Below are 24,258 nucleotides of genomic sequence, written 5' to 3'. Positions count from 1 at the left end.
TGTAAGAGGTGTCAGGACCACAGCAAGGAGCAGCTAGAAATGGCAGAGGCACATCTGTGGGGGGAGGAGGCAGCACTGCACACTTTGCTTCTCTCCAGATGTCAGACGTGGGATTCAGGGCCAGGTGTTCTCGGGTAGCCTGGGCTGCAGAGGGAAAGGACAGAATCTGGATGCCAGGCTAGAAACATGCAAGGATTGAGATGAAGTTCAGCATCCTGGAGCACTCCAGAGATTGAGGGGAAGCAAAAGTCACCCCAACAGGCCCAATAAATCCCTCTATGAGGAAAGAACTGGATCTTCACTGGCTGTTCCACTATTTATTCAGCCAACACAGCATAGAGCAGCAACCAAAAGTAACACCACCGCTTCCCAAGCAAGTGCCCAGTGCAGGAAGACACTGGAGTCTTCTCTCCAAATCACACCATAGGGGAAGAGGCATCCTCTCCCTCCTCCTCCTGGGTAAATGCAGCAGCATCCCCAGACATGTCACAACACATGGGTCCTGGCTGGTAGGACCCAGCAACAGGACAATCCTCATTAACACAAGGATGCCAAAGCAGAGAGGATCCCCCCTGTGGGATTCAAATTTCTGCCCCTGGGAGTGTTGCAAACCAGTATATAAAATTTAAGTGATCTCAGAGCAAGGCAGAGGTTTCAAGAATGTTTTGGCCCTCCAGCATTACTGTCACCAGGCCGGTTATTGCAGCAAAACAAGGGTAGTAAGAGTATGTGACATTTTTATGGAACTACCCATCAACTACTACCAGCCTGAGCCTCAAAACCAGAACAGCCAGTTCCTTAAGGCAAACAAGCTGCATTATCTGAGCGGTCCCAGCCTCTCAGGCTGTAACACAGACTCGTTAACCCCAAAAAGGTCTTTCCGAAGGCGCCAGCTGGGTACGGGGAAGTTTTTCCTGCGCTAGAGTGAAGAGACGATGCCATCCTGTGGCTGTTCGGGAATAATGACTTCTCACTGTAGCATTCCAGCAGCCGCCCCTCTGGCTGCCCTTCCTGGATGGAAGAAGGGCGAATAATCAGGAGCAACGAGTAAACCCTCCTCAGAAACTGCAACGAAGGTGTCTCATTTGCCTTTAGCTCTGAAGTACAAAGCTCACACAGTTTAAGAGAATATTCCCTGCTTCCAGGTGGGATTGTATGTTGTCCCTGCATGTGAAAGAGCTGTAGGGAACAATCACACCTGCAGTTTTTTAAGAGCACAGACTTATTTTTAGAGGGGCTGTGCGTGAGATTAGTCCTCCTCTCCCTTTCAGTCTCTCCTTCCTGATGACTTCACTGTGCCCTTTAACTGAACAGACTGAAACCTGTCCTTGCCTACAGACAAGTGGGCAACAGGGAGAAAGCACTTCACAGTGAAGAGCCCTCACCACCTTCCTGTGTCCCTCTCCCGTGCTCTTAGCACAGAGCCTGCAAAACACTTCAAGTGCCATTTTCCTTCCCTCTCCTCTCACCATCAGTCTCCTCCTTCCCCCACCTTGGATATCCCAACAGAGCTCTGATGAGCCTCTGCCTGCCCACCCACACAAGAGCCACAGCCCTGAAAGTTCTGTGAAGAATTTAGTTCTCACCTTTGGGAGACAACTCTCTGGCTCACTCTCCTCAGCCAAGTCCCAGCAAGCACAGATCAGTTAAGTGCTTCACAGAGTCAGGTCACCAAGAGATCACACAGTGCCTCTCCCTGTTTTGGAGCAGACCCCCAAAGACATAATTTGCAGAGCCCCACTCTGGGACTGAGTAATTCTCTCTCTCTCTCTCCATACAAAATGCTTCGTTTAAATGGGAGGAAAAATAATTCTGCCACCCTTACCAAAGAAGACAGAAATATTTTAAGACCCTCTTTATTTGCAATTTTATTATTTCCTCCAAAGTCTGGGAAGGATTCTCTAAAATTAATTACTCAGCTTAGCACTGGGATAGAAAAGGCCATTAAGACATAGGACATGCAATGTGTTCAGACAAGGAAGCCTTTGGGCAAGCAGCATTGGGTGAGTTCATCCTTCTTCCCTGGCTGGAGCTGGTGGTCCAGAATTTTAATATCTGCCCAGGGAAAGAAAATAAACCTCACCTTTATGACCGAGTTAAAACAAAAAAAGCAGCCAAACGTGAAACCATGCTCTGGGGCTCGAGGGAAAGCGTGCAGGATCAGTTTAGCTCCGAGAGATGCTCATTTTAGAGGTGGATGACAAGCGTCATCATTTCAGCATCACTACCTGCCACGCTGCTAATGAAAAAGCAGAAGGCAGCAGATGGAACAGTCACATCAAGAATTTTGTTCATGGTCTGTAAGCAGCCTCTTCGGCAAGCAGAATGGAGAGACAGGTTTGGGGTGGTGAGCGCAGCTTGGAAGAGAGGAGCCCTTACACTCACCCTGAACATCAACTTAACTGCACAGCTCCTCAGGTTTTCATTTGGGCCGCAAGAGACAAGAAGACACAAGCAAAATAGGATTTAACCTGGAGAGATGCAATACTGGAGGCTGAAGGACCCAGTCTACAGAACTCGCCTGGCAACATTTCCCAAAACCCAGCTCTGCAGGAAGAGTAGGGAATGTCCCCAGATATAACATGGGGAACCACAGACCAAGAAAGGGAGAGGGAACAGTCTCAGGAAAGCTCTCCCCAATGTAAATTTGGGGGGCTATTGTTTGTTCATGGGTTCAAATTTAATTTTTTGAAGTTGGAGGTGGATGGCACCAGAGAAAGACAGAATGAAGAGGAGTCTGCAGCCTGGGTTTCAGAAGGAACAGCACGTGTTAAAGCCTGTTTTACATAAAGTTCATCACAGTTGCATATATTGGATCAAGCAGGTGCTCATCATGTTTAGCCAACAGGCCACTTACAGGCAGGATGCTCCCCAAAAGCCCCATCCCAGCCTCTGGGAGATCACCCATCAGGAGCTCCAAAGGCTGGAAGTGGGATGTGGTTGCAGATCCAGATGTCCCTGGGTGCACGCTGGTCAGTGGTTGTCCCCAGGGTTTTGGAGAAAGCTGTCTAAAGTGAGCTTTGGTAAGAAATATTCCATCATCATCCTGCACAGGGTTCGATTTAAGCCCTGATGCCCTTCCTCTTCCCTGACAAAGACCTCTTCTTCCTCCCCAGGACTGCCTCATTACTGGATGACTGAGGACGGATCTTCATCTCTGTAAAAGGAATGGAGAATTCATGGCCTTTCCATGGCTCCCAGTTCACACCTTGGGAACACACCAAGGAATTTCTTTTACTGAAGTGCCCAGACCAGGTGCTAGGAGTCTACTATGGCCCCCCTCTAATACCATTTAACCCTCCAATACACAGAGACCCTAATTATAATCAGTCTTTCAGATACTCCTAATATAAATCAAACCTCTATCCACTTTGGAGCACAGCAGGACTGGAGCCATCTTCAAGCCCAAAATAAGCCTGTACAGCAAGATGCACCCCAGGCATGCACTGAAAGCCAAGGTACATGTGAGACAGTGAGCCAGCATCCTAGTGAGGCTCCTTTAGGTGTTCCCCTCAAGACAGCTCCACCTCAAATATCCCTGCCCACAAGAATCAGGGAGCCAGGAGCTCAGATCCTCTGGATGCAGAGAGAAAAAGCCACAGCACAGCAGAGGTCTGCACACTGATTTCTACAGCACTGCTATTGGAGGGCATGTCCAAGGGCTGGATCCTCCCAGCTGAAGATCTAAGCCTTATAGCAAGGGGGATATTAAAGGATAAGTGGAAGCCTATGGACACAATGGCAGGGGTAAGGATTTACCAGTGGCAGAAGCCAGCACTGCTGTTGAGCAAACGCCCATCCTGAATAAAAGCCACTTTTTTATCCACTCTTAGCTGGGGAGCCCCAGAAGTGTCTGCCCCATCAGCACTGGTTACCTCATGGAAATGCTTCCCAGTTTGCCTTTTCATTTCCCTGGGTTACAGAGCACTCTCTTCCCTATAAAAAAGTAACTCTTTCTCCTGTCTTCAACATGAGACAGGCCTATGGGTACGCTCTCCTCAGTCTTGCTAGGCAGGACACACTTTTCTCCTCAGAGAGAACCACATCTGGTCTAACCTGACCTAAGGAAGGAGGTCCCACGCTCCTGGCAAAACAAATACACAAGTCTCAGCATTTGTTTCCCTGTGCTGAGCAGAGACAGCACGAGCACAAGGCCCTGCTCACCAGCACTGCCTCTGTAACTCCCCACTGACAGTCTGTATCTCTCCCTGCTCAAGGCAACCTGGAAGGAGTCATAGGCAGCGTAGATGGATTCGCTGGCTGTCTGCAAATCCACACGGAGCTCGGAGCGGACGGGGCTGCTGCTCGTGAGGTTGTGCAGCTTGTCAAGACCTAGAAATAAAAAAACAATTACTCTTAAAAGGGTTCACCTTTGCAGTCCTAGGCTCTCACCCCATGGCCATTTGGGTTAAATCAGCTTTTTCCTGCCCCCCCCTCCTTCCCTGCTGGATGTTGTTGTGACATTTTGCCAAGTTTACTCTGTCTTATCTCAGTTTCTGGCCAGAGACAGCAGTATCAGAAAAAACAAACAGCCTTAACCAGCACAAGACTGGCTGTTCTGTGACATTATTTTTCCCAGAACATTTAAAGACTCTTGCTCCAAAAACCTTGCCCTATTTAATGCTGGATTCTCTGATTCACACACATTGCTCACCAACAGAACAAGACAGACAAAAAACAACCGAGTACACCACGTTGTGTGGAGTCTCCTGGTCTTTGCATTTTCACGAATAAAATTTCTTTATTTTCCCCTCTCATCAGAACACAAAAGGCTGAAATAAACCTTTACAGAATTTGGCTTGCTCTGGGACTGCTCCAAAGCCCAAAAATATCAGTGGAAATATTTAGTGGGCCTCTAAAGATCCCTCAGTGCTTCACTGGCATTGCTAGGGAAGACACAGAAGCTGGCAGTTCAAGACTGCAGGATCAGAGGGTTGGATATGGCACCATTTAGATGCTTCTACAAAGCCAATCTTTAGCTCTTCACTGGTTACACCCATGTACTGTACCAAGCCAAAATTCCCCAGTGGGATCTCCAAAGCCTTCCACATAATTCTTCCAGCGCTGGTAAAAATCCACCTCACCAGTGCTCCGCCTCTGAAACACCTGCAAAGCAAGGATTGTGGAGTGAGCTCATGAGGGAATAAGGAAAAACAAGGAGGATGAGGGTGAGAAATGCTCATCCTGACTTAAACACAGACAAAAAAGTGAAGCACTCAGGAAGAGACAACCCTAGTTGATCATGGAATCATTAAAGTTGGAAAACACCTCCAAGATCATCAAGTCCAACCTTGTGATGGCACATGACATTTGAGCACACACAGGAATCCATTTCCATTTTCTGGCTGCACAGAAGCACTGGGGTGAATACTTAGTTGTGCAAATTTTACAGTTTACTTTCCACAAATCTGAGCATGATCTAAACACTTAAACAAAACAGGCTTAGAGACAAGATGCACCAAAGTTAGAGGGGCTTGGGTAGTAACACACAGCAATTTAGTTCAGTAATCACTTATCACTGAAAATGAAAAGTGAAAAAGATAATAAACATATTTTTGTACTTCTGCCTGCAGATTCCTTCTAGCCACTCAACACCTCCTGTGTGGCCGGGTCCAGGTGTGTGCTCACAACACTAGCAGGTAAATACTAACAGGCATCAGCCGAACTGCATTAACTGTCATAACCCTTCTGGGATGACTCCTCCTTCCACTGCAAGGCTTAGGGTATAACTTTTTGTTGTGTGAAAAGCTTAGGCCTTTGGGCTTTTGCCTGAGCCTTTAAATCTGTGCCTTTGACTTAGACCCCTGTTGTGCCCATATTAAGACTCTCAGACCAAGTAAGTAGGAGCTTGTCAGGAGGCACTTCTTATCACTTCTGCAGCCACAAGATCAGCCTCTTATTGGAGAAAGCAGATAAGAGGTCAAGCATCACTTACTATTGTGTGTCCTTCTAGAGAGACAAGAGTGAAAAACTCTGGTTTAGTGCTGCTGACGTGGGTACATCAGCATTCACCACCCTCCCTAAAACATGCCACTCCATCCAGGCAGGAGCCATGACACAGGAGGGCAGCACTGAAAGGAGCCTCAGCTGACAGCAGTGTCATCAAAAAGCAGGAAGAGGAGCAGAGCATCACTCACTATCCACCCTCCTCCATCAGCAGCCATGTCACAGTACACCTGCAGTGGCCTGCTGCCATCCCCAGCCAGGTAAATGGTGTACACGCCGCTGGAGCCATTCCCATTCTGCTGCACCTGCCTGCAGTCCATGGGATACGGGTACAGGAGGCTCCCTGGGAGAAGAGAGGGGGCAGAACTCATCAGCAGAGCAGGCCATGGAGCTGGAGGAGGCACATCACGCCCTCAGGAAGCTCCTGTGGACAACGGTACTGAAGAGAAGTACAGAAAGCAGCAGGCCCTGCTGTGCCCTCACACGGTGTCCAGCTGCATCCAGAGGTTGCTGCTGGCAGCTTTCCCCATTGCCTGGGAACTGGCACATGGATGGAGTCCCCAGGGGCTGCAAGAGACAGAACCATAGAATCCCAGAACGGTTGTCATGGCACGGGTGCCACTCACTGGATCAGGTGGCTCAGGGCTCCATCCAACCTGGCCTCGAACACTTCCAGGGATGAGGCAACAACAGCCTCTCTGGGTCACCTTTGCCAGTGCCTCACCACCCTAAGAGAGAAGAATTTCTTCCTAACATCCAATCTAAACCTGCTCTCTTGTCAGTTTAAAACCATTGGCCCTTGTCCTGTCAGGATCTGCCCGGACAGAACGACCCAGCCTTGGCTTACAGTGACAGTGGAAGAGGAGCCCTTGTTTATAAAGGTGAGAGTGCATTTCACAGTTAATCCACAATTGGCAGCCCTGTGGGCATTGGCAGAGTATGAGAGTCTCCCAAAGCAGGCTGGCATGAGATTTGTTTGGTTTGCTACCCAATGTGCTGAGAGTACTTACGCTGCTGTGCCCTGCCATTACTGGGATGTGCAGAAAGATCTCCTGTGTATCATCCTCTCTCCTGCCCACTGGCAGCTCACCAGCAGCCTTTGTCTCTCACTTGGCTACCAAGGCTTGCCAGCAGCACTGACCAGCGTGGGCAATCTCCACTCACACTGTCCCTCTGTGCTTCCAAGCCTCCAGATGGTGGGGCTTAGAAAGGCCACCCAGCCAGGAGACACACCACTGACTTGCTGTATGGTTTGCTTACGATCACAGTTTGCCAATGCATCTGCAGGACACGAACTCCATCTGCAACCTCTACCACAAAACACAGCAGCTGCAGAGCACAGGGAAAACATAACATGCAGGGCCAATCCCTACCTGTTGAGAAGGAACTGACTGTCCTTCTGCTCTGGTGATCTCCCTTGTAGGCCTTCACAAAGACAGTGTACCTCACTCCTGGCTCCAGGCCTTCCAGACAAACCGTTGTTTGCTGGGATCCAGCTGTACTTCCTGCCAAGTAATACATATCAAAGGTCAACCCAGCTCTGAACAGCATTTGTTTAGCTCTCCTGCACCACAGTGCCTCATACCCCATGTGCATTTACAGGCTTCTCTTGTAGGGTTCAAACAGCCTATCCCTCAAACATGGAATCCATCTTCTCAGAAGGGAGATTTAGGGCAAGGTCTCAAGAAACACTCCTAGGACACTCTGTCCTTAATGAGTGCTGTCCTTCCAGCTAATAAAAAGGTAGAGAAGTGAAGAGGTTTTCTGCATCTGGATCTGCTGGGAAGAGACATTACACTGTCACAAAGTCCTTCCACAGCTTCTACTCATGACAGGAGCACATCTCCTTCCTTAAACTCTCGCTCTCTACGCCATACATAGCATAGATTCCTGCTCAAAATTGTTTTCCTGTGGTCCACATACCCACAAGACCCAATTGGCACAGCCCACAATCACAGGAGTGATTTCAGGGGGGTCTGCAGGACTGAAGAATTCCAGGAATTCACCGTACCTCGCTTGTGCCACCCGGACCCCGGTAGGTCAGGGAGTAGCCATCGATCTGTGCTGCAGGAGGAGCCCAGGTAACCACACCAGTAGAATGAGTCACCTCTGACACACAGAGGTTCTTGGGAGGATCAATCCCTATTGAAAAAGAAAAGTCAAGTCCTACTGCATAAATGACTGAGAGCCCCTTCCCCTTGTTCCCCTCCTGCAGATGAAGAATGACTTCACAGTGTTGTCGTGCCTCAGCTTTCTTTGGTGAATGCAGGAACTTAAAGAAACCCAGAGCTTCACAGTTCAGTCTCTGCTGGATATGGGACACCAGCTCCTTCACCGGCAACAAAGGCTTAGCCAGACTTTTCCTGAGCACTCAGACTGCACAAGGTCAGCATGAGGAGAAGAAATGAATTATTTTAATGCAACACGAGTTCACAGCAGCTATCAAAAAGCTTCTGACAAGGTCCCCACACCAGGGCTGCAGTGCTTCCCTCGGGATAAATAAAATTTTTAAATATCCATTAAAAGTAACAGCAATGGAAGCAGCCTCTCCCTAATTCTCATCCTGTGCTTGCTGTATTCTACGTATTTTGAGAACATCTTCAGGAAAACAATTTGAGAAGTAAGGTTTGTCTGACTTTGGAAGTTTTAGAGAGAAGGTCCCTGGTGGGCAGTGCTGGGCTCCAGGGATGGGTGCTCCAACCCTGAACTACACCTGAGTTTATTTTAAACTACAACTGAATAATTCATTTCAATTCCCTGCTCGTCCACAAGCCTCCCTGGAGGACTGTGAGCATGTTGTTGTCTGTCAGTTCAGTTCTTCTCTGTATAAACCAGGCAACAAAGCCTCCCAGGCCTTGAAGAGTGCTGCAAGCACAAACACAGCAACAATTATAATGCATCAGTGAAATAGGACAGTTGTGAAAAGGTCATGGAGAAAGCCAAGGCCAAGTTTTGCCTGTCTTATTTTAATGAGATGAGTGGAGCAGGGTGGCTCCTCCCAGGAAACGCTGCACTCCTTATGCAAAAAGTTACTGCTTAAAGCAGATTAAAAAAGGCAGAGAAGAAGAAATCAAAACGCCAAGTAGAGGGACAGGGACGGTAATGCTGTATTTCACACACCATGGTGTTTAAAACGCTGGCTATTCCTTACAACCCGAGACCACCTTTCACTGAGTTAAGCATTATCCATCACCTGACGAACTCGGGCTTCGCTTGGGAGAGCACTAAACACTTGCTTTAAGTAAAACACAGCCCAGAAACCTCCTCAGAGCAGCTCACTGCCTGCGTACCTCCCGCTGGACAGGAGAGGGAGCTAAAAGGAACGAATTCCATGCCCAGAAGCCAGGGCTGGGAAAGGAAGGCTCAGAGGCTGCAGTCCCGCAGCGCTGCCCTTCAGGACCAGCCGGCAGATCCCGTGGGAGCAGGAGGTCCCCGCAGAGCAGCTCCCCGCCACAGCCACTTTGAATGCTTGGGAATAATCAGCCACCACCTTGAGTGAGAAAATGTACTCTTTTTTTTTTTTCCTCGGGAGTTGTATTATTTTAGCAGAGGTGTCATTTTTTGTGAAGATGCTTCAAAAATATCCCTACTAATGCTATAAATGCATTCCCTCTCCCAGCAGTTTCACTTTGTGAGAAATTTCCAGGTGCCTCTGTTTTCATGGCAGTTCAAAAAAAAAAAAAATCTGAAATTGCCAAAACACTCCCTGCATTTCTAGTTCCAGACAGGTTTGGCCTTTTGACCTCGAGAGATCTCCATTTGTCCCCATCAGCTGCCCTCGACCACTGCAAGCACTCCTTGGCTTGCCCTAAATTCAAGCTTCAACCCATCTATCTCACACCAGCTGGATTCATAAACTAAAAATAAGTACATTAACAAGGTCAATGGATAGGGAGTGACCCTGAATGTTCCCAGTACATCACAGTCCTTATGGCTGACCGAACAGGACAGATTTCAGCCTGCCTGGCAGTCTCCTACGACAAGCCTAAGGTCACGAGTCAAAGGGCAGGCCATTATTTTTAACTGTCTCCAATTCTAAAATGGTTTCACTTTGGTTGTTACACTTCTGTTGTTGTTGGGCTTGGTAGCAGCACATGAAACACTGTGTGCTTTTGAGGAAGGACTAGTGAAACAAGGACCATCAGCTGTCATCACTCTTGTATTACAACATCTGCCTCTTTTAGAATCACCTACAGCGTTAGTCTCTGTTATGGCAGCCTATAGGCAGGTATTTATACTATTACATTTAATAATTTAAGTGGATTGCTGTGTAGAGATAACATAGGTGTTTGGAGAGAGACCTGGAAGCACTTCCACAGACATGCCTGAACTCCCTGTTTTGGGAGAGGGAAGATTAAAGCTCAGAGATCATGGAAAAGCACAGAGGAGATCACAGCGTGGTAGTAAACTGCGTGTCCAGGATGGGCTAAGCCTAATGGTGCCTGATCTCTGAGCTTACACTCAACAAAATCTACTGTCCACTCACCTGTCACAGCCTCAGTGCTGACCCTCTTGCTCTGCTGTTCTCCCTTCTCTGCCCAGATGTAAATGATGTACTTCGTGCCTGGCTCCAGTCCTGCCAAGGTAGTGACGTTCTTGTCTTCCTCCACCTCTCTGTGTCCCCATCAGCTGAGGTGTAGCTCACTCTGTATCTGTCTATTGACGCCTGCACTTTGTTCCAGGAAACAGCAATTGCATTCTCTGTCACTTGGTCAGATGACAGTTCAGTTGGGCTGTCGATTTCTGTAAGTAAAATTCACAATTACTAGAAGTTTTAGTGTAGTGCTGTGGTAATCACAGCAGCCCAAAGACACAGACAACACAGACAACACAGTTTTTTCTCCAGCCCAAACCGGTAAATCTAACAGAAATTTTACCTTTAGCTACAAACTGTGTTTTGATCATGCAGTGTAAATAACAAGTAACCACTGGATATCACCATTCATGGAGCCAAATCGTTTTGTTCTGCTGGACACAGCGCAAGGAAGATAAAACAAGGGATGCTAACTGCTTCCATGTCCTGCCACTCCCGGCACATTGGTAACCACACCTGCGTGCCAGTGCCTTGGCACAGTCAGTCATCCCTCGCCCTGCACTGGGTGAGCTGGGCTGCTGGTTTCTGTTGGCAGTGAAGAACACAAGTGTCCCAGTGAGGCTGCTCTTACTCCTTCCTCTCAAGGGGCCTGCTGATTTCCTCCACCTCTCACCCTTTATTTCTCACCAAGCTTTGAGGTGCCCAATTCTGAGGTATTTCAGTTGGGCTCCAGGTCTCCTCTTCAGCTACAAGAGCCAACCCTGCCCAGGCAGAGAGAGAGCCCAAGCAGAATATGATGTTCCTGACTTTTGCTTCCTGGAGATCACCACTTCTTGCATGAGTTGTTCCAGGAATTAAGCCAAAAAAAAAAAAAAAAAAAAAAAAAAAAAAAAAAAAAAAAAAAAAAAAAAAAAAAAAAAAAAAAAAAAAAAAAAAAACCAAACAACAACAAACAAATCACCTGCTCACAGTCTGTGAAATGCAGCTCTCCTGGAACAAGATTATTTCACCTTCAATCTCCTCCCACTATTACAATCATTCCCCTGCCCTGTTCACAGATGGAAACACATGACTAGATTTCAGGAGCATTAAGTTCTTATCACAACACAGCCTGCAGGAATGTGGCCCTTTGAGGGCAGCCCTACAGCCCATGACCTTATGCAGAACATGTTTTTTGTTTGGCTTTTTTTCCTTTGCTGAACTGCTAAATACATCTTGGCATCCTGACCAATGAAGGACATGCAGATGCCTCTCCAATTATTGGAGCAGCATTTCTTATTCTGCTGGAGGCTCTAAACTCCAGGGCACAAATGCACAACCCTCTGACAGCCACACTGTAATTTAGCACACACCAGCTTCGCTGCACTGTGATTTACCACACATTAGCTATGGTAAAAGTTGTGATTTTCCACCTGGGTGTACTCATCTCCCCTCTTTTGTCAGACAAAAACATATTACTTTTCATTTTAATGAAAGATGCTGTTTGTGCCACCCCAGAGTGGCACAGGCTGGGAGCTGGGAATTTGAATAATCACAGCTCAGCTCGTTAGCAGTATGAGATGCTCACCTGTGGCAAGAGAAAAATGAAGCAGGAATGATTTTCCTGTGTGATATGAAAATCAAGTTTGTTCTTTAGTTCTGATTGCACTGCAGCTGGGTATGGGCTGTGCTGCTCTTCACGTGCAGTGCTTTTAACTCCTTAACTCCCTGGCTGGGCCAGGAGCTTCCCAGCCATGTACCAGTGGGAACAGGGACTGCCTCAAGTAGGGGATGGACTGAGCCCTCACGTGGGAAGTTCAGACAGTCCAACAAATTCCCTGAGGCAGCTCCTGTTGTGTCCAGTCCAATCTGTACGTTTAAATGTGTTGGTGAACACCCTGAGTGGAGCATCCCAAGCACTCCCCTAGGTCATTTCGGTGTAGAAGTGCAGGTTGTACATAGCGAAGATGCTGGTGAGCAGTCAGTGGAACCTGCTCTTGTACACACAGCCACACACGGCTGGCTGGATTGTACAAACTGATCAAGACAGTGGTTCAGGGAGTCTCCCAGCCCAGCTGCTGCTGCAAGCACCCTTCCAACAGAGACTCCCTGTCACCAAAGGACAGCGACCAAATGTCCTCTTTGGGAGATTTGGTTCCCCCCATAATTCTTAATTTATGCCATGATCCAAATAAATCTGGGGTTCCATTTTAACAAACGCTCTGATTGTATGTGCAAAATGGGTATGAGCCCCCTGTTCTGTTGGGAAAGGCCACAACAGTCACCCAGAGAAAAGCTTGGAGATGATTCATGTCATCTTAAAGGCAAGGTATGGACTATACATTCCAACTGGTTATGAGGTTTTAGTTTGGCTGGATTTCACTGTTCTCTGTACTGACAGTAACCATATCACACAGGAAAATCATTCCTGCTTCATTTTTCTCTTGCCACAGGTGAGCATCTCATACTGCTAATGAGCTGAGCTGTGATTATTCAAATTCCCAGCTCCCAGCTTGTGGCTGCCCCACTCCATCCCCTCAAGAAAGGCACCCATGAGAAACCAGGGTGGGGAGGAAGCAGGACTGTTCCACCATTTAGATGAAACTTTCCATTTTTACTGCAAGAAGAGCTCACAGGCTGCCTGTCTCACCTTCCAAAGGAACCAACCTGAGGATTACCTCCCAGCTCCAAGCCCAGGGCTCACCCTTCCCCTGCTCCACCCTCAGCCATCTGCTGCTCCTCCCTCTCTGCCCACCCTGTAGATCTGTCTCTCAGACTCCCCCCAGGCTTTGCTATTTTAGGTGGTGAATCAGAGTTCAGTGGTAGCTCTTGAAGAAGCTGGTATTTGTCTTAGCTGCACCTAAACTCCAGGGGTTACATAAGAACACGAGCAGGATTACTCATCGTGGATTTTTTTTTCCCTTTTTTAAGAAGTTTTGCAGCCCCCATGTCTGTCAAGAACAGCTCGAAAACACAAATCATGGGTGTTCCAAATAATCAGAACCTACACAGGGCAGAGGAGCAGCCTTACAATGGCAGTGTGGAGGTTGCAGGTTCTCTTGTTCAAAATTAGTTTTCTTTTAATGGACTAATCTTCCAAACAACCTCAGGAAAATGTCAAGCCTGATAAGGGATTTTTCAGTCTTTGGAAGCAGCACACCTACCCTTTTGTAAGAGCTGAATTTCAGAGACTCCAGAATCTTATAGGTAGAATGACAGTTCAAAATTCTTCAAGTTCTCTTTTGCAACAGGATAGCTCAAAAATATTCTGCCTTTTTTTCTTAAGAGTCAATGATCCAACAGGGTTGTTATTACACACAGAGGCCAATTTATTATGCTTATCCTGTGTCTAGATGGAGCTGTTAATCAAATTGAGGGTGAAATTACTGGGGGCTTAAAAACCAAGGCAAAAGATTGAGCTCAACGTAGGTTTGGTGTCCAGTATACACTGTAGGCAAGCTCAAAGTATCAGCAGACCTGCAGGTGATGCAAGAAGAAGCACCAGAAGGTGCACCTTTTGTGCTGGAATCTTGACAGACCTGTCCCCAAACCCTGCAGTAACATTACTGTAGTAAAAACAACTTCCCACTTACCAGTCCTCCCAGCCACTGAGGATGGCTCCCCCTCTGTGTTGTCTTTCACAGGTATGACAGTGACCTCGTACTCCGTGCCAGGCTTCAGTCCTACAAACACCAAATCACCAGCAATTAGGGAAGGCAGTATTTTTTCTTGAATAAAGCTGGGGTTTTTAGTCCATCGAGTTCTAGATTTATAGGAGAGAAGAACTTGGAGTTCAGATTTCTATCCAACTTCCTTTTGTCTTTTTGATGAGAGAAGAATTGTCTCAGGACTGCGGTCTGACTGTCAGTCACTCCTGTCACTTTTCCTTGCCCCTGCCCAGTTTGGAATACCCACACATACTCACCAGTCAGGATGTATCTGCTCTTAAGGTCATGGCTTTTGGGCACCATGACCTGCTTCTCATCCATCTCTACCAGGGATCTGAATTTTAGCTTGTAATAATCCACATCTGATGGTGGGTTCTCCCACTCCACTTCCATTGAGTGCTCCATCTCCTCTGTCACCCAGATGGCACTGAGTGCAGACAGGGCTGGGAAGAACACCAGAAAGCCATGAGGAAGCAGCATCAGGTAAATAGTAAAAGGTAAATATGAGACAAAAGTCCTCCTCCCTGCCCAAGTGCCTTTCTGAGACCTGAGACATCTTCCTCAGCCATGCTGAGGAGTTCAGCAAGTACAGCACAATCATTATTTCACCAGCCTTGGTTTAATCCACGGTAACACTCCAGCTCTAAAGTTTTCTGGCTCTCAGCTCCCACCTCTTGTGCTACAAACAAGAAAAATGCAAAATCACCAAATTTTTCACTGTTTTTACCAAGTGCAAGCAGACAGCATAACATATTAACAGCTGCTAACCAAATGGCATTTTGGTTCTTGAGAGACTGCTTCAAATACTGCTTTCCACACAACCTCCTAAGCTCAGCAGGATCAGGCTCATTCAGTCCTGGGAAGAGACTAGGAGAACTTGCTGCTACAGACATGTTTGAAGAACTAGTGGCTAGAACTGACATCCTGCTCACCTTGTAGTGCCTTCTGCATCCAGTTGAACAGCGCATTATTCTGAAAAACATGCTTAAAAACAACCACGACAGAAAACTGTAGGCTGGGAAGAGAAAGCGCTCTCCAGCACTCAGTTCGCTCCAGCTGTTGGAATCTAAAGATCTGCCACATCTGACTCTGATGAAAAATACTGTCTGCTCCTCCTACCTGTGCTTGCTTCTAGATCCTTGGGCTCACTGGCAATGGCCTTCTTCACGTGCCGAAGTGCGACGCTGTACGTGGTGCCAGGGCGCAGCCCCACGATCTCGGAGCTGAGCTGCTCTTTGGGAACATGGATTTGTCTCACCAACATCTCATCCCCAGCTGGATAATAAGTAAGGAGGTAATTATCCACATCAGCCACTGGATCCCAGCTGAGAGCCAGAGAGCTCTCTGTGGAGTTCAGCAGCTGCAGGTTCCGGGGGGCAAGCGCTGGAAGAGGAAGAAAAACGTTGCAATGCGATGATGTCACATGGCCAAGCATGAAATTTTTTCAAACCTATTTTGAATAAGAAAGTGCAGAACTGGAGCTCCCAGTCTTTAGTCATCTTGGATGTATCCATATCTTCCTGCTCAGCAGCAGACCATTAAATACAAATGAATACTGCAGTCAGTAGCAAATACAATGATTTTGTGGGCGACTCTTTACAGCTTCTAAACCCACACTGACATGAGAAAAACTCTCTCATAGAGCTGTCCCTTCTAATGCATCTCAGAAGAGAAAGACAAGCCAAAACCCTCTTTTCCTATCACTGCCAGCCATTTCAAAATGTTAGCTGCTCTCCAATTCTGGGGAATGCAGCTTCTCCGTGGCAGAGGCAGAAAACTGAACTTTTCCCATTGAGTACTGATGGAAGCTTGTACTTGGTGCCTGGAGGAGATCTGGGCAGACCTGCTGCCTGTAATTTATTTCAGAACACCAACAGTGCCTTCACTGTTTTGCCACAAGACAGACAGCTCATCAGTGTCTTGAAGCAGCCCTTGAAAGCAGTCAATGTAGAGCATCTGTTTACCACCAAGTTTACCTGATTTTAATTACAAGTGAGCACATCGAAGCTGATCAAACCATCTACAGCTGTATTTCATTAGCAAGGCACTAACTGAGAGTGAAAAATAGATAGTAAGTGCCTGTAAAAAGGCATGTGTCAGCAACATGAGTTCATATACCATCAGCAGATTCTTCTAACGTGAAAGGCAGCATTCATTCCCATGTGCCACTCCCAGCTTTCACCAAACACACCTTTATTTTCCTCTGTGCATGCCACTGCTTTTATTGAAAATTTTGCACAAAACCTGAGACTGTTCATCCTGTCTCTTCTTGGGAGATTTGAATAACCCAGCTTTGCAGTAAAATAATAAAGAACCTAAATACGCGTGGTGTGGTTTTTTTCCTTGTCTAAGCAGAGTTGGGAAGAGGATTGTATCTGCCTCTCTGCTGTTCAACATGTCCTTGTCCTCTATTTGTCCTTCAGAAGGAACTGCAAGGCATTCATTATCCTGTGGCATGCTTGATAGCAACTTCTAAATGCTCAGACCCTCCAGTTACCATGGCAATACATAACAAAGTATGTCATTTCATGATCTGAGACAAACAAAAATAGGATATTATAATAATAATGATGATAAATAAACAAAACCGGTGCTCAGTGTAAGTCTCCCAGGATGCAAAAATCTAAGCCAGACTGGAACAAAACAGGCAGTTTGACATCCCTGGGAGAGGAGCACCTGGCTACAGCTGCTGAGGTGGGAACCATCTGCCTTAGGACTTGGAGTTTTTAAGCAGGACTGGAGGTGCAGTGCTCAGAAACAGTAACAAAATGCGTTGTGCTATCTGCATTATCTCCGTGCTCACTCAGAACAGAGAACACTTTCTCAGCCTGTAAAATAGCTGCAGGTGGGGTGGAAGGAAGAAGGTGCAAGGCTGGATCCAGCCAGCCCTTTGGGAGACAGTTCTCTGGGAGAATTGTTTCTCCTGTGGGAGAAACCCCTCTGCTTGCCACCTCTTGCTGCTTCCTGAGCAGCAAATCTCACTCTACTGACAGGGGAAAGGAGTGCTGGAGCCACAGGGAAACACTTCTGGATAGTGTGGAAGGGGTGGGAGGAGTGAAGTTTTGATCCAGAGTTCTGTTCTGGGTGAAGAATTTGAGCTAATAATCTTTTATTTGAAAGGTGAGTCTCTAAGCAGATAGATCAAGCATGATCCAGAGCAGAACAAAGCTGGGAGTCAGGTCCCTGCAAACCCTCACTGAGCAACACCTGCTGCTCAGTGTGTGGCTGTTACCTACCTCTCCTTCACAGGGAGCTGTGAAAGATTAATGATGTGCTGAGGAAAGGCACTTCCAGGGTAAAAGGCCGTGTGCTGAAGCCTGGAGTACCAATCTGTGGATGTAGGGAGGCTGTAAGTTTTGCAGAATGAAGCGGAAGCCGCTGGACACTCCCCTTCAAGGTCAGCTCACTCAGGTCTCCTCAGGCAAATCCTACTGCCTTGTAACAAAGCAAGATAAGGGAGAACTTCCCAAAGAACTCACTTCAAAGGATTTACATGCCCTTTGTCTCACAGGTGTTATTAAATCAACTCCCCCATCGGCAAGCAGTGCACACTTCCACAAACATGGTTTTACACTCTCTCATTTTACGTCAAGAAGCAGACTGCCTCCCTCTCTAATTACAGGCTCCATGCCCGTTTTGCTCTCCCTTTCAGCTGCTGAACACAGGCTGGTGCTAGTGCTACCTTGAGTTGCATTTCCACCTTTTCCCATTTCAGCAATGTTTTCCAGGCAACTCTTGAAGGCAAGGACCACTCAGGCAGCCTTGTCCATCTGCCCCAGCTCCACCGTTGCCTTTCCCAACGCATTTTCCTGTGGTCGGCAGGAATGCAGGTTCCAGGACCACCCCAGAGTCAATTAGGAAGCTTTGCACCTCTGACCTGAATCTTCCTGTTGTAATTTAAGCTCACCATTTCTCACCACAGTTACTATTAAGATGGAGAGCACGTTATTCCCATCTGCCATACACCTGTGTTTTTCATGTGACCAAACACTTGGCACTTTCCCTGTGTCCATTCCACAAAAAACACCAGTTTGTTAAACCTTTTCTTAGAGGCCATGCAGTATGGAACTGTGATCCCAGGCAGTGGCCACTGCAAACCATCATCACCCTAAACTCTGCTCTTCTGTTAGTCACTTAGCAAAGAGGAAAGAAAAAGACAAATTCTCAACAATGGCTAAATTCTAGAAGCAAAATTGAGAAAGAAAAAGACAGCAATAAGAAGTGCCTCCCTCATCTTTCACCCTGCTGTCCACCAGAAAATCCTCTACTGAATCCTCCCACCTACATGAAACTCAGGAATGTGTTTCCTCCCACTTCTGAAAGATGCCTGGGGAGATTTCCCCTGTGCTGGTTCCAGAAATGTTATGTACTGCCCCATTTTGGGACCTCCAAATTTCCTCTCACATCCCAGAAAGCAGGGAACCATCCCATGGGAAGGGCTCAAGTATTTTGCTCATGGAGAACCCCCCCTATTGTTGAGAAATGATTCCAGTCCCCAGATCTCTGCAGTGAATAAATAGGCTGTGCCTGGGAAGTCAGAGCAGATACCACAATTATTACTTACCTGGGCTTCCCCCACAGCACTTTTGAGGGCTGCAAACTTCCCTCAGCTCTGCCACTTCCTTCTCAAGCTTCTCCATCCTTTCCAACAGCTCCTCGACGTGGGTCAAAGTTCCACAGTTCCCTTTGGGTGCGTGCACACGGATGTTGTGCCTAAAAATTATATTCTGCTCATTTTCCTCAGCCTCTCCAGGATCCAGCTGCACCCCACTGCTGTCTCCATCATGCTGTGATGGATCTGCTTCCACCTTAACCTGGGAGGACGTGGGTAGGTCAGTCCTATAGGAGTGGCTGAAGGATATTCTTTGAGCATCACTGGTGCAGTTGGGAGGTGTGGGATGCTGAGCAGCAGATGTCTGAAGGGCACAGCACAGCAATAACTCCACTGGGAAGACAAGCCAGCTCTGGAAATCCATCTGGCAGGTTTTCAGAGGGAATGCTGACCATTCTAACAGCACAGCTGCTTTGGGGATGAAAAAAAAAATAAATAAATGTAAGAAGTGTGATCCTAAAGCTGCTTTTCACGATTTTCCAAAGAACAAATTATCTGTTTTGCCCTGATTCAGAACCAGGTTGGCAAGTACCTGGGAAAGAGTCACACTGGATGAGTTAAAGAGCTTCTAGACCTTCCAACTAGGAACTCTAAGTTTGCAACCTTCAGTCTCCAGCACCTTGCATGGTGTTAACCTCAAAGCCTGATAACTGTGCTGATGCTGTGCACATGAAGAATTCAGAGAGCTGACACTGATCTTTTGCTGCAGGAAGTTTGGGAGATAGTTTTGCCCACTTTACATTACTCTTCTAACATAGCACATGGCCCACACTGTTATTTGGATTTGGGAGAATAAAAAATTCTCTCCTTTTGACACCAGTGCACCGGCATTTTGTGTGTCTGAACACTGGCTTCAGCTGAGGGATTTCAAGTTTATTTTGCTTGGACTCATTTATCTGATTTATCATCTTAGCACTGGGCAAGGTTCATTTAGAAGCCACTAGAGCACATCTGTTAACACACGGAGTAAGAAGTGCTGGAAACCTATTTGTTTTCCTGTATTTTTATTTCAGAAAGAATAGTTCTTTCCTACCCTGCATAAATATAAAGGCAGAGCTTGTTTTCAGGCTAAGGCTCAAAACTAAGGCTTAAAAATACATAAAATATCACTGTTAAACTTCACTGACATTTACAGGTCAAAAATGAAGTTCAAGTGTTTAAAGTCTTCGGGTCTAGTCTTTGACAGAAACAAAACTGTTTTCTGTGATAGTTTTGTGCTGTCAACCAAGCATTTTGGACTAAATGAACACCTCACAGACAAGAATAACAGGAAGGAAGAAGCTGAACAAGCAGGGGTGGAAGGCTAAAATATAAAGTCAGAATCCTAAACTTCTCAGTTGGCTTATTCAACATTACACACTAAGTGTTGGCATTAATGGTAGATGTCAATCTGTACAGGAGATGATATTCTTGGTTAAAAACTTGGTTAAAAACTTAGAACTTCACACCAAATGCAAAATGCCACCATATGGGACTTACTAAGCAGTCACATTATTCATTGCACAAGTGGAAGAAAAATAATATTTAAGTGCTAAGTTAGGTAATGTGATAACTAGAAAGGACTTGGCCAATGTGCATCCACAGTAACAGCACATCTGAACTCAGTGCTGTCCTGATATATATATATAAAATATATAATAATAATAATTTAGAATCACGTTTCTGAGAGTCATGCAGTCCTGACTGATGAGGAAAGTGAACTTACCTCTCCTAAATATCTGCCAAACCTCAGGAAACATCCCTACCATTAGATTCCTACCTCCCACTGGCAGCACAGCTATAGGAAGGTGTCCTTCCTGCTCAGAGACACGAGGCTTGGGTTTCTAACAACAAACCAAAGCCCCCCACCACTGAAAATACATCTTACACCTGACTACCTGTGTTTTGCAGGCCACCCGAGTGCAGCTCTTCAAGCAAAATCATCACCCACACCAACCAAAACAGGGTATGGATTTTGAGATCCAGCCTGCAATTCCTTATCTCACAGCCTTGCAGGATATTAGGGGGAATTTCTGCACTGAAAAGGTGGGCAGGCACTGGCACAGGCTGCCCGTGGCAGTGGTGAAATCACCATCCCTGGATGGACTTAAGGGAGATGTAGGTGTGGCTCTTGGACATGGTTTAGTGATGGGCTTGGCAGTGCTGAGTTAATGGTTGGACTTGAGCTCAGAGGGCTTTTCCAACCTTACAAATTTTAGATGAGGTCCCCAAGCAGGCAGACATGTGCACAAAATCCCTCTGCTCAGCACCAAGCGATTAATGGCATTCTGGGTTCTAGCATGATGTCATGAATAATTAGGGCTTTGTGGAAACCACAAACTGATCTCAGATTTTCCTGGGCTTAGAGATCACTCAGGAGGAAAAACCTCTAAACTTAAGCATTTCTATCAGGCATAATAAAAGAGAACAGCTCCTTTTGGCTTCCTCATCATGTAATAAAGAGATTTTCCCCTGCTGTTAAAAAGAGTAGGTTTAACTGCCTCTTTGTGGAGAATATCATGTCATACACATAACTGGCAATAATAGCAGATTAGGGAAAGGAATAATTTAGGGAAGAGTGCCTAACAGTCAGATCTAGCAGGCACAGAACATCATCCTAAGGGAAGGGATGGAAGAAGCCTTGCTCGTACCTTTCCAGCCTTTGCAGAGGAAAGCAGGGGATGATCAAAGTCAGCCAGCATTCTGTTTTCAATATTATGCAATCTTCATTGAAAAAATGATTGCAATTAATCCTATCAATGACTGCCAACAAAAAACCCCCACAACAACCAAAAAAACACCCCAAAACAAAAACAAACAAAAAAACCAAACCCAAAACCAACCAAACAAAAAAACTAAACCAAACCACACCAAAAAACACCACATCCTTAATTTAGCAGGGTTGCTTCTTTTGCAGGTATCTACCTTTTTTTATTTCCAGACTGAATGAACCTTATCTATCACTCCAGAAGTTTGGGATGATTTGAAATAGTTAACAGAAAAACAGAATTATAATCAGCCACGGGGGTACTGTGGTTCTAGATTCATCATTATATTTACCTCTTCTTTCATGCCAATTCTTCTTCAACGTCTGATAAGCAAGATGTGTTGACTGTTCATATATGAATGAGAGATTGCTTCTGAAATCCTACATATTAATGTGCAGAGAGGTTAAACAGTATTTCCATATTTCCTCATTAGTATAAATATGCATTTTGTTACAAATGACTCAGCTCCCTTCTGTTAAATCAGTGACTTCCAGTTTAGCTCAGTCTTCCCTGAAGCAAATCTTTGCTCTGTCGCCAGCACGGCTCAAAAATTTTGTAACTCCCATATTGGATCAATTTTACTTAGTCAGTGATAGACATTTTTACTATAGATAGTATAATCAATAAAGTACTTTTACTGTGAAAATAGTGACAAATTTCATTTTATGTAGCAAAGAAATTAGACTCATAGAATCCTGGAATTGTTGGGATTGGCAGGGACCCTAGAGCTCATCTCATTCCACCCCCTGCCATGGGCAGGGACACCTTCCACCAGCCCAGGTTGCTCCAAGCCCCGTCCAACCTGGCCTGGGACACTTCCAGGGATCCAGGGGCAGCCACAGCTTCTCTGGGCAACCTGTGCCAGGGCCTGCCCACCCTCACAGGGAGGAATTTATTCCTAATATATAATCTAAACCTATCCTCTTTCAGCATAAAGCCATCCCCCCTTGTCTTAATTTCTGCTGGCTTTCAGCACTCTGTGAAAAGGTGCACGGGAAGGCACAGGAAGAGCTTCTAGATAAGAAAATATTGAGTAATAACCAAAGAGTGTCCGTTGCAATTATAAGAGATAAGTGTGGTCAAATTGCAGCTTTTAAACCAAATACTATCACACAGAACTCAGAGCCCAACATGGAAATTCCTAGGAACAAGCATTCTGAAACAATTCAACCTTAGCTCCACTAGATCCAAAGGCAGAACTCCCACATACATTAGCAGATGTGTGGTTTCATTTGGTTGGAGGAGACAACCTGGGAAGGCTTAAGCAAATGCAGTGACATTAAATACTACTGTGTGTTTTGCAGTGATAATACATGCCCATAATACAGGATTATTGGTGTTTGTGTAAGGCTTTCAAAGCCTTGGAGGGCATCTGCAATGAGAAGTCAGACAGAAACCAGCCAGGTTTTCCACTCAGAACAAACAAGAGGAATCTCAAAGGAAATAAAAACACTTTTCTGTTACCTTTCGAGTACTTTCAGCTGTCGGGTTCAGAGCCCTTCCAATGCAGCCACCACTTGAAAGGTAAGCTGAAAAAATCACTGTCCTCTTGTGTTCCCACTCCAGCTGCAGGAATTGAAGTCCCCAGGGACCAGACGAAAGAACCAATAGAGGCCTCGGGGTATTTCCCTCCTACAAACCACCTAAGGAGCACGCTGGGTTTGGGAGCAATTCCCCATCTCAGTGTCAGTCTTGCACACCAACAGGAAGAACCATTCTCTGTTTGTTTTATGCTCTGCTACTGGTCAAAAGCCAGAAAGCCTCTCCAGCCTGGTAAATCTAGCTGAAAACGTCCCAGGAATGCTACTGAGACTCTCATACTGACAAGCACATTTATAGTATGAGGAGAAATTCAGGTGGAGTAAAATCAGAAAGAAAATAAAACACTTCTTAAACTCAACACTGTACTTATCCAGCACAACACTTAAAAAAACTCCCCACAGAACTTATAAGAGAGCAAATTACATGTTGTAGGCAGCATTAAGGTACCCACACAATTATTTTAACCACATACATTACCGAGCCCAGTTTTTAGCTAACAAACTCCCAGTGAGTTCCTTTGCTTTACTCCAACCAGAAGCTGAAGGCAGCAGCCCAAGGGTTATCAACATGCATCACCAGCTAATCTCAGCTGGGGAAGTGCCCATCACACAGGTGATGCTGTTCAGCAAGGCAGAGATTCAGCCCTGGCTGAAGAAACAGTTCTCCTTCCCACACTCACCAGTTCCTCCCACATCTGGACCATCTAAAAAACGCAAAAGGGAAAGTGAACTGAAATACTGTAAAAAAGAATGAATGCTGTAACATCCAAATACCCTCTGATCACACTCCCTGCTTTATTTGTTGGGCTGATACTCCCCTGATCACTTTTACCAGCTGGAAAGCTGGTACCAGACTTGCTATGACCCTGCAAACACCAGAAAGCTGTTTCCAAGCCAGCCATGCATCAACACATCCCAGAACCAGGGTCACAAACAGCCCCAGGTCTGAACTGGATGCTCACAGAGGGTTGCAGCCCACCGGCTTGTTGCAGTTTGGTCAAGGCTTGTCTGGGGCATAGGCCTGAAAAGGCCCCTGCCAGAAACAAGTCAGGGCTTGTCAGAGCTAAGTTGGGACTGGTTAGACATTAAGGCTGTGCTGACCAAAAAGAAACAATAAGTCAAGCAGAACCGGAGACAAGAAAATTTGCAACTAGAGATAGGATGTAATCTGGTGGTGGGATTTAATTACACGATGTTTACAGTTAGGTAAATGGATTAACAGTCAGGTAAA

At 46.2% G+C, this 24,258-nt stretch overlaps 1 protein-coding gene across 1 annotated transcript; it reads right to left on the bottom strand.

The window, feature by feature from the left end:
* Positions 1–3,062: 3,062 nt before the first annotated feature.
* On the bottom strand, positions 3,063–20,192 carry LOC114061917 (tenascin-N-like). Its single transcript, XM_027892844.1, is given in 15 exon segments — positions 3,063–3,237; positions 3,760–3,853; positions 4,165–4,332; positions 5,010–5,106; positions 6,138–6,289; positions 7,320–7,418; positions 7,421–7,451; positions 7,958–8,088; positions 10,310–10,564; positions 10,567–10,689; positions 14,053–14,142; positions 14,385–14,570; positions 15,247–15,510; positions 18,045–18,052; positions 18,688–20,192. Coding segments are annotated over 15 exon segments (2,289 nt in total). The 5' UTR covers positions 19,104–20,192.
* Between the last annotated feature and the right edge of the window lie 4,066 nt (positions 20,193–24,258).

This window comes from Empidonax traillii, unplaced genomic scaffold (genome assembly GCF_003031625.1).
Source record: "Empidonax traillii isolate 1590-97213 ecotype Southwest subspecies unplaced genomic scaffold, ASM303162v1 scaffold372:size565953, whole genome shotgun sequence".
NCBI lineage: Eukaryota > Metazoa > Chordata > Aves > Passeriformes > Tyrannidae > Empidonax > Empidonax traillii.
This window is presented reverse-complemented; position numbering and strand designations above follow the sequence as displayed.